General features: G+C 73.8%; 1 protein-coding gene across 1 annotated transcript; it reads right to left on the bottom strand.

Annotated features, from left to right (window-relative positions):
* Positions 1-164: 164 nt before the first annotated feature.
* RAPGEFL1 (Rap guanine nucleotide exchange factor like 1) lies at positions 165-7,324 on the bottom strand. Its single transcript, XM_067311953.1, has 15 exons — positions 6,831-7,324; positions 4,396-4,474; positions 3,616-3,766; positions 3,434-3,531; positions 2,847-2,959; positions 2,590-2,757; positions 2,406-2,503; positions 2,190-2,312; positions 1,939-2,117; positions 1,770-1,860; positions 1,497-1,547; positions 1,266-1,353; positions 1,107-1,171; positions 597-651; positions 165-389 (listed from the first exon to the last, which is right to left on the bottom strand). Exons 1-15 carry the CDS (start codon positions 7,285-7,287, stop codon positions 265-267), a joined length of 1,941 nt encoding a protein of 646 aa, XP_067168054.1. The 5' UTR covers positions 7,288-7,324; the 3' UTR covers positions 165-264.
* Between the last annotated feature and the right edge of the window lie 3,297 nt (positions 7,325-10,621).

Genomic DNA, 10,621 nt, shown 5'->3' on the forward strand with positions numbered 1-10,621 from the left:
GGGCGCGGGGGGGGGGAGGCAGCCAGAAGCGGGGGCCGAGGGACACGTAGAAAAATAGAGGGGGCAGCACCGGGGGGGGAGGGGGGGGCAGAGCCGCCCCACGGCACCAGGCCCCCCCCCCCCCAACCCCAGCTCCCCATTACCCCCCCCCCAGCCCCATGGGGGTGCGGGTTGCAGGGGGGGACATGGCTCCCCCCCCCCTCGGGCCCCCCCCCCCCCCGGGGCAAAGTGCGTCAGTGCTGGGGGGCCGGGCCCCCCCGGCGCTCACTGGCTGCTGGGCTCCAGCTTGTAGGAGAGCTCGAAGAGCAGGTTCTGGTTGTCGATGACCTGCAGCTGCCGCACGTAGGCCTTGGTCTGCAGCTGGCTCGGCGACGCCTCCATCTCCAGGCCTGGGGGGGCGCGGGGGGGGGGGGCACGGCCTCAGCGCCGGGGGGCACCGGGTTGGGGCACCGGGGAGGGGGACGTGGGGTTAGTGTTGGGGGGGGACGGACATGGGGCCATGCACCATCACCCCCCCCCGGGGCCGTGCATCATCACCCCCCGGTGCCGGTTGTGCCCCCCCCCCCCCCAGCGCCCCCCCCCCAGCCCCGACTCACACAGCGGGCGGCTCCGGTACTTGCGGATCGTCCTCACTTTCTCGGCGATGCAGTGCTGGGCAGGGAGCGCCGAGAGGCGTCAGCCCCGGGGACCCCGCTCCGGGGACCCCCACCCACCCACGGGGACCCCCCGGACTATCCCCCCTCGGGGCCCCTGCTGCACACCGTGGGGACATCTCCATCGCAAGAGACCCCCACATCTTCCCCCCCCCCCCCGCCCGGGGACCCTGCTCTGCACCCCAGGGACGATGCACCCCGGGGACCCTGCTCTGGGGACGTCCGCCCCACGGCCACCCCGGGGACCCTGCTCTGCACCCCAAGGGATCGTGCACCCCACAACTCCACCTGCTGCCCCCCTGGTCCCTGCCCCAGATCTCCCCCTCCGGGGACACCAGGGTCCCCGGTCCTGTGCCGGGGGTCCCTCGGCCACATCCCCCCGGTGACGCCGGACCCCCGCGCACGGCCGGGCCAGGGGGCTCCGCGGGCACCGCGTGGGCACTGGGGACTCACCAGCTTCTCCATGTTGACCAGCCCGTCCAGGAGGGTCTTGCTGCCCTCGTGCAAGAAGGTGAGATCTGGGGGCGAGCGGAGGGGTGAGGGGGCCCCGCGGGGCGGCCGGCGGCGGCAGCAGCACCCCGGCACCCCCCGCGCCCCCGGCCCTGCCCTCACCTTTGAGGATGAGCGGCACGAAGGGGATGAGGGGGGGCTTCATCTTGGCCAGCACCTCCCGGTAGGTCTTGTGGTTCCTGCAGGGGTCCTGGGGAGAGCAGGGGCTCAGGGGCCGCAGGACAGGACGGGACGGGATGGGATGGGATGGGGCGGGATGGGACGGGACGGGACAGGATGGGATGGCTCCCCGTGGGCACCGGCCCCCGCCCCAGCCCCCCAGTCCCTCCTCACCGTCAGGTTCTCAAACTTCCGAAACAGGTTCTTGAACTTCCCTGGGAGCTTCTGAAATGCAAAACCCCGGCAGGGCTGTGAGCGTCCTGGCGGGACCAGGAGCATCAAGCAGGACCAGGAGCATCCCGGCAGGACCAGGAGCATCCCGGCGGGACCAGGAGCATCAAGCAGGACCAGGAGCATCCCGGCGGGACCAGGAGCATCCTGGCAGGACCAGGAGCATCCCGGCGGGACCAGGAGCATCCCGGCGGCGGGGGCCCGGGGGTCCCTCACCTCCCAGGTGAGGCGCAGGCGGCTGATGGCGGCGTTGTTGAGCCCGATGACGACGGCGTAGAAGGAGAGCATGTCCTGGTTCTGCTTGCATCTGCGGCGGGGAGGCAGGGTGAGGGCCGGGGCCGGCGGGGACGACCCCACCGCGTCCCCGCCGCGTCCCCGCGCTCACATGGCCGCGATCTTGATGAGCTTCTTGAGGAGGTGCGCCCGCTTGCCCAGCGACTCGCAGAGCAGCAGCTCGGTGCCCACCCAGTGCTGCACCTCGCTGCAGCGCTGCAGCATCAGCTCCAGGTTGGCCGTCTCCCGCCGGCCCCGCTCCCCGTGGAAGACGTAGTCCACGAACTCCAGCTGCCGCGGGGGAGATGCCGTCAGGGCCCCGGCGCTGCCGCTGCGGCGGGGCTCCGGCAGGCGCCCACCCACCTCGTGGATGCAGCGGAAGAGCTCCCAGTGGAAGGCGGTGAGGTGGTTGGCCACCTCCTCGGGCTCGGCGCGGTGGATCTCCGTGTCCCCCGGCACCACCTGGATCTCCTCCGGCAGCGGCACCTGCAGCGGCGGCAGGGAGCGACCCGGCGCTGGGAAGGTGCCACAGGAAGGTCTCCCGCCCCGGGGCCCCCCCCACCGCGGTCCGGCCCTCACCAGCGACTCGAAGGTGTCCCTGGTGCAGGCGAAGAGGTGGCTGTTGATGCCCAGCGCGGTGAAGACGCACTCCTCGCTGGGCTGCAGCACGGCTTTCTCTGCGGGCAGAGCAGGGGCAAGCGTCCGGCGGCGGCGGCGGTGGCGGCGGCACCCCGCGGCCCCGACCCACCCCGCGGCCCCCCACCTCCGGACGAGGCCACGGTGACGAGGATGAGGGCTTCCTCGCGGGCGCCCCGCTCCTCCGAGTACTGCAGCTTCTCGGTCACCGAGGCCAGGATGTCCTGCACCGAGGCCGAGAGGCGGCTGCGGATGGTGACGTACGAGTGGTCGGGCATGTAGACGCGGCAGAAGACTGCGGAGGGAGGGACCGACCGCGGCGTCAGCGCCGCCGGCACCCCCGGCCGGGGAAACCGAGGCACCCGGAGCCCCCCCGTCACTCACTCTCGTCGGAGCCCCGGAAAGCCACCCGCGTCTGCAGGCACGAGTCGATGCGGCGGAAGTGCCGGAACAGCGGCTTCACCTGCTTGTTCGGGGGGGGCGTCTCGTCGGCCACCCTGCGGCACCGGCGATGGGTCAGAGCCCCCCGTTCCCGGCATCTCCCCGTCCCCTCCTCCGCAGCCCCGCTGGCACCCTTGGCCGCCAGACCCGGGACCCTCCGTGGGGGGCCCCAGGGGCGGCAGAGCAGGGGGGCCCCACCTGGGACTTGCTTGGGACCGAAGGGCTGCTAGTGACCCCCCCCAGCTCCTGGGCACCCCATGCCCTGCACCCCATGGGGATCCCCCCCTGCACCCCATGGGGACCCCATCCGCTGCATCCCATAGGGACCCCCTGCATCCCATGGGCACTCCATCCCCTGCATCCCATCGAGACCCCCTGCATTCCATGGGGATCCCCTCCTGCACCCCATGGGGATCCCCCCCTGCATCCCATGGGCACCCCATCCCCTGCATCCCATGGGGACCCCATCCCCTGCATCCCATAGGGACCCCCTGCACCCCACGGGGACCCCCCCCCTGCACCCCGCTCACTTCAGCTCCACGGTCTCCACCAGCTGGTGCAGCTTGAGGATCTCGTCCTCCAGGTCGCGGTAGAGGGACGTGTCCTTCATGATGAGCAGGTAGAGCTCCTGGGGGGGGAGGGGGGCAGCGAGAGGGGTTCAGGGGCGCCGGGGGGCCGTGGGGCGCGGGGGGGCCGCGGGGCGCGCACCCACCTTGATGACCCTGCCGGCGCTCTCCTCCTCCTGCAGCAGCCCCTTGTAGGTCTCCAGGAAATGGAGCAGGACGGCGAGGACGGCCCGCTTGCGCCGCAGCCCGGCGCCCTCCTCCCGGCACGCCGGGGGGCCGCCCGCCGCCAGCACGAAGGTGCCACCGTCAAGGAGGAACCGCGGGCAGCGGGCGTCGCGGGCGCCCGCCGGGATGCGGCCGCGGCCCCTCCTTGTGCCCCCCGACACCCGTCCTGGTGCCCACCCTGGTGCCCACCTTCATGGCACCCTCATGCACAACCTTGCGCCCTCCCTAACGGCACTCTTGTGCACCCCCCGTGCCCAACCTCGTGCCCAACCTTGTGCCCTTCTTGTGCCCACCTTCATGGCACCTTGGTGTCCTCCTCATGCCCACCCTCACGGCATCCTCGTGCACAACCTTGTGCCCACCCTCGTGGCATCCTCATGCCCACCCTCGTGTCACCCTCGTGCACACCTCATGCCCACCCTCACGCCCGCCTTGGTGCCCTCCTTGCACCCACCCTCGTGGCATCCTCATGCCCACCCTCGTGTCACCCTCGTGCACACCGTGGTGCCCACCTTGTGCTCGCCCTCACGGCACCCTCATGCCCACCCTGATGCCCTCTTTGCGCCCACCCTCGTGGCACCTACGTGAGCACCTCATGCCCACCCTCGTGGCAGCCTCGTGCCCACCCTGGCGCCCTCCTGGCGCCCACCTTCGCGGGACCCTGGCGCAGCTCCCGCGCCCGCCCCGGCGCCCAAGGATATTGCTGGTGCAGCTGCTGCAGGAAGCGCTCGGTGGGGAGGAAGAGCGAGTGCGTGAGCACGATGTCATCGAGCAGCGAGTCTGGGGGGGGGGGACGGGACGGCGGGGTCAGGGCGGGCGCCCCCACGTCCCCCGCACCGGGCCGGGCCGGGCCGGTGGAGCAGCTCCCGGGGCGCCGCGCCGAGCTCCGCGCCCGCCGCTGACTCACGGCGCCGCCGGGCCGGGCCGGGACGCGCCAGCGCTCGCCCCGCTGCGCCGCGGTGTCGCCGGGGCAGAGCCGCGGCGCGGGCAGGGGGCTGCTGCTACGGGGGAAACTGAGGCAGGCAGCGCCGGGGGGGGGGGTTGCGGCCCGCTGCCCGCCCCACGCCGGGGGCCGGGACCCGCCGGCGGTGCCCAGCGCCGCCCGCGACCTTTGCACGAGGCGCCGCTCCCTCGCCCGGCCCCGAAACCCGTGCGGCGAGCGGGACCCAGGCGTCCGGGGTGGGTGCTGGGGGCTCCCCCCCCCCCCCAGGCTGCTGCTCATTAACCCGGCCACGAATCTGGGCCGAGCCTGCAGCCTCCCCCGGCACCGCGGTGCCCGCGGGGACCCACAGCTGCCGCAGGCAGGACGGGGGGGGGCGATGCCCCCGCGCCCTTCGGACCCTCCCGGACGCCTGCATCCAGCACCCTGCAGCGGGGCCCAAACCGGGCGCAGGGGGGCACGGGGAGCGGACACGTCCCCGCCGCGCTGCTCCCAGCCCTGCCAGCCCCCAGCGCCAGCCCCCTCCCAGGGCGCAGCTTGGGGGGCAGAAGGGAGCCCCCCCCCTGCACCCCCCCACAAGAGGTCCTGCCACCAGCCCGGACTCCTGGGCCCCCTCCCAAACAGGAGGGAGCCCTGCGTGGGGCAGGCTGGGGCAGGGGGGTCCCCGGGCTCGTCTGAACCCCAGCACGGGGCTCCTCCATCCCTGCCTCAGTTTCCCCGTCCCCGCGCAGCCCCCCCACGCTGCGCCCTCGCCCGGGGCCCCGCCGCTCCCCAGGGCTGGGCCCAGCAGCGTGTTGGCGCACGCGGGGCCGGGCGCCGCCAGGGCCGTCTCGCTCCCAGCCGAGGGGCCCCCTCGTTTCGCCCGGCTGCCCCCCGGGGCTCGGCGGCGGGCGCAGCCCCCCCGGCGGAGCGGGCACGGCTGCAGCGGGGCGGCAGCGTCGCCTGCGTCGAGCCTGGCTGCCGCCCAGCGCCGTGCACGTGAGAGCCGCCCACGGCCCCGCGGCACGGGGCACCGCAGCTCCCGCGGGACGGCGAGGCGGCACCGGGGCGGCCGGCGGCGCTGGGGAAGGGGCTCCCCCCCCCACCCCGGCTGCCCTCCCCTCCACTGCGGCTCCAGCACGGAGGCTAATTTTAGCACTGGGAAAATGTTAACGATTAACCCAGAGGCCGACGGTCCCGGCTCTGCACGGTGCTACGGGAGGCAGCGCTCGGCCGCCCTTGGCCTCCGCTGGGCCTGGCACAGCCACGGCCCCCAGCGCCCCCCCCCCCACCGTGTCCCTGCCCAGGAGGGGACCCCTCTGCCCAGCCCGGCCCCGCACGGCCCCCAGCCCGGCCTTGCTGCCCCAGCCGGGCACCCACATGTGCCCTGCATGGTGCCGTCCCCCCCCCCGTCTCGCTCCAGCAGCCGATGGCGCATCGCCCTGGCCCCCCCCGCCGGGCACCCCGGCATCTCCCACCGCAGCATCCCTGGATCCCCTGGCATCTCCCACCGTGGTGCCCCAGCATCGCCCAGCCCCGCACCCGGCTGCGCCCCCGTCACATCCCCCCCCAGCACCCGGCCGTGCCCCCGCGGCCCCCCCAGTGCTGCCCACCGCGGCGCCCAGGGCCCTCCAGCATCCCCCCACCGCAGCACCTCGCGGCGCTCGCTGGACGCCCCAGCGCTCAGCAGCACCCCCAGCACCCAGCGATGCCCCCCAGCACCCAGTAACACCCCCCAGCTCCCAGCAGTGCCCCACTGCACCCCCCCAGCACGCAGCAACACCCTCCCCGGCACCCGGCAATGCCCCCCAACACCAAGCAATGCCCCACAGCACCTCCCCAGCACCCAGCGATGCCTCCTAACACCCCCTGAGCACCCAGCAGTGCCCCCCAGCATCCCCCCAGCACCCAGAAATGCCCCACAACCCCCCCCAGCACCCAGCAGTGCCCCAGAAACCCTCCCCCCAGAACCCAGCAGTGCCCCCCAGCATCCCCCCAGCACCCAGAAATGCCCCACAACCCCCCCCAGCACCCAGCAGTGCCCCAGAAACCCTCCCCCCAGCACCCAGCAGTGCCCCCCAGCACCCCCCCAGCACCCAGCGATGCCCCCCAGCCGCCAGGATCGCCCTCCGAGCGCCCTCCCCAGCCCCCAGGACCCCCCCCCAGACCTCCCCCCCCGCACCCGGCGGTGCCCCCCGGCCCCGCCGTCGCCGGTACCTGCTCCGCAGCCGCGGCCGTGCGCGCCGCCCGCCGCCAGGCGCTCGAGCAGCGCGGCCAGGAGCCGCTCGGGGGGCGCGGGGGCGGCCGGCGGCCAGCAGCAGGCGGCGGCGGCGGCCACGGGGGGCGGCTCGGGGCTCGGCGGCTCCCGCTCGCCGCCGCCGCCGGTGCCGGTGCCGGTGCCGGGGGACAGCTCCTCGGAGGAGAGCGACGGCGGCGAGCGCGGCGGCGCCTCGGGGGGCCGCAGCTCCAGCCAGCGCCCCTCGCCGCCCGGCCGCGGCCCCGCCGGCCCCGCCGGTTCCTCGGGGGAGGCGGCCGGGCGCGACAGGCTCTGCCGCCGCGGCCCCGGCCCCGGCCCCGGCCCCGGTCCCGGCCCCGGTCCCGGTCCCGGCGGCGCGGCGGCGCGGGCGGCCAGGTGCGAGCCCTGCTTCTTCAGCAACTTCTCCAGCGGCTTCATGGCCGCGCGGGGCCGGCGCCGGCGCCGCGGCGGCTCAGGGGGCCATGGGCGGCCCCGGCGCGGCCCCGGGGCGGCGGCGGCGGCGGCGGCGGCGGCGGCGGCGGCGGCGGCGGCGGGGCGGCTCCGGCTGCACGCCCCGCTCCGCCTGCCCCGCGCCTGCTGCGCGCTGCGCCCCGCCGCGGCCCGCGGAGCCGCCGCCGCCACCGCCGCCAGCGCCGCCCCCGGCCGGGGCCGCCCCGCGCCGCCGCCAGCGCCAGCTCCAGCGCCGCCGCCGCCGCCGCACCTGCCCGCGCCGCCCCGCCCCGCCCCGGCCCGCGCCACCGGCACCGGGACCCCGCGGGGGGAGCTGCGGGACCCGCACCGCGCTGCAGCTGCACGGCCTGGGGCACCGGCACGGCTGCACGGTCACACCTGGGGATGCAGCTGCACGGCCCGGGACACCTGCACGGTGACATGGTCACACCTGGGGATGCAGCCGCATGGCCTGGGACACCTGCACGGCTGCACAGTCACACCTGGAGATGCAGCAGCATGGCCCTGTGCACCTGCACGGTGACATGGTCACACCTGGGGATGCAGCCGCATGGCCCTGTGCACCTGCACGGTGACACAGTCACACCTGGGGATGCAGCCGCATGGCCCTGTGCACCTGCACGGTGACATGGTCACACCTGGGGATGCAGCCGCATGGCCCTGTGCACCTGCACGGTGACACAGTCACACCTGGGGATGCAGCCGCATGGCCCTGTGCACCGGCACGGTGACACAGTCACACCTGGGGATGCAGCTGCACGGCCCTGTGCACCTGCACAGTGACATGGTCACACCTGGGGATGCAGCCACATGGCCTGGGACACCTGCACGGCTGCACAGTCACACCTGGAGATGCAGCAGCATGGCCCTGTGCACCTGCACGGTGACATGGTCACACCTGGGGATGCAGCCGCATGGCCCTGTGCACCTGCACGGTGACACAGTCACACCTGGGGATGCAGCCGCATGGCCCTGTGCACCTGCACGGTGACATGGTCACACCTGGGGATGCAGCCGCATGGCCCTGTGCACCTGCACGGTGACACAGTCACACCTGGGGATGCAGCCACATGGCCCTGTGCACCCATGTGGTGACACATTCACACCTGGGGATGGAGCCACATGGCCCTATGCACCAGCACAGTGACACGGTCACACCTGGGGATGCAGCTGCACGGCCCGGGACACCTGCACGGTGACATGGTCACACCTGGGGATGCGGCCACATGGCCCCGTGCACCCATGTGGTGACACATTCACACCTGGGGACGGAGCCACACAGCACAGTGCATGTGCAGTGATACAGTCGCACATCCCTGTGCATACGCAGTGACACAGTCGCGCCTGGGGATGCAGCCAAGCGCCCTTGTGCCCCCACAGCAGTACAGCCCTGTGCACTCACTGCGATAGTCACACACACCCTTGAGTACCCACAGCAACACAGTCACACCTGGAGATACAGCCACACACCCTGCGCACACCCACAGCAAGTCACACACAGCAACACCGTTGCGCACCCTGACACAGCAAGACAGCCTCATACACGCACACACACACACACGCACACACCATGATGCTTTCTCACACCCAACATCGCACCTGCACACCCCGCTGCACCCCGTTCCTTGCACCCGGGACAAGGCGCCCCAGCCCTGCCCGGGGCCGAGCCGCGGGAACGGCCGAGCCGCGTGGCGCCGGGGTCGAGGCGTGGGAACGGGGCAGGCCGGGGCGAGCCGGGCGGCTCCTGCCCCCTCGCCGCCTGCCAGCGGGAACAGGCCCTGCCGGGCGGATCTGGCAAGCCGGGGCAGGCGGCGAGGCCGGGCACAGCGCGGCACGGCACGGCAGGAAGAGCCGCCGGCTGGGGCCGGGCCCCCGCACCGCGCTCCCGCTCCTGCTCCCCGGGTTTCTCCTCTCCTTCCCCGGCCCGCTGCATCCCCGGGCCACGCCGGGACTCCCCTCCCCGGGCCCTGCTCCCGGCACGGGGCGCGCGGAGCCCTGCGGCTGCCGGCGGGGAGCGATTCGGGGAGGATTTGCGGAGGGCTGGGGGTCCCCCCGGTCCCTGCTTTGTTCCCGCGCTGCCGCGATCCGGCAGTTGCTTGGCAACTCCATCTCGGGGCGGCCACGCGGCAGCCGGGAAAAGCAGCCGGCAGCAAAACGCTGTTCCCGGGGCTCGGGCAGCCAAATGCACCGGCCCAGCCAAGCCCCTGCAGCGAGGCGCAGCCCCGGCCCGGCCTCCTCCGGCCCCGCTGAGCTGCGGCCCCGAAACCCCCCGAAACGCTCCCGCCCCGGCCAAGCTCCAGCCCCGCTCCCTCGCGGGCTGCTTCTCCGTCCCCTCCGCCCGGGCACGGCCGGACAAGGGGATGACGGCGGGTCCCCGGGCTGCAGCCGCACGGAGAGGGGCTTCTCCCCACCGCCGGAGAGAGCAGGAGGGGAAACTGAGGCACGGAGCGGGCGTGAGAGCCAGGCCAGGGCCCCGCGCAGGGACAGGAGCATTGTGCTGCGCCAAGGCCGCGCTCTCCGCCGGGAAACGTGCCCCAGATCTGGGCTCACACTGAAGCCCCGGCTCCGGGCACGGACGGGGCCCTGCTGGCGCAGAGCAAGCTATTAGCTTAATTAATTTGCTGTTATTCCTCCTAAAGAGCTGGGATCTGGAGCAGGCGCTTCCCTCCCAAGCCGGTGTCTCCATTTGCAGGCGCGTTTGTTCTCCGCCCCGGCAGCCGAGCCGGGGGTGTGAAGCCTCCAGGCACTGCTCAAAACAGACCTTGTGTGGGAAGGAAAAATTACACGGAGGGAAAAAAACCCTCCCCAAACCAGCACGTTAACCCGTTTGCAGGCTTCAGCCTGGGAAAGGGGATCTCAGGAGATGCTGGAGCCCTCGAAGCCAGGGGCTTCTCCGGGCGGCCGCTGCTGACCCGGGCAGGAAGGGAAAGTGGGGGACGGCGGTCAGAGGGGGAAGGGGCAACAAAGCCGCGGTCAGGGCAAGGTGGGATGTTGATGCCTCTGGTGTGATGCGTCAGCAGTTTGGGGGGCATCGCCAGCCGCCCCTCGCTGCGCCCGGTGGGACACACGCAGCCCTGGCTCCGCTGCCCTTGGGGACACCCCTCGCGTCCTCGGCTCTGCAAGCACCTGCCAGCGCCCGGCCTCCGTCCCCCCGAAGCAGCGGCGAATCCCCCCACCCTCCCCTCGGTTGGGAGCTGGCCCCGCGGGTGCTGCAGCACGCCGGCCATGGGGAGCGGGTAGGTGCTGCACACCTGCCCCGCTTGCCGTGGGAAGCCGGGCCGCGGGCCAGCTCGCGCGGCGG

Source organism: Apteryx mantelli, chromosome 28, assembly GCF_036417845.1.
Source record: "Apteryx mantelli isolate bAptMan1 chromosome 28, bAptMan1.hap1, whole genome shotgun sequence".
In the NCBI taxonomy this organism is placed as follows: domain Eukaryota; kingdom Metazoa; phylum Chordata; class Aves; order Apterygiformes; family Apterygidae; genus Apteryx; species Apteryx mantelli.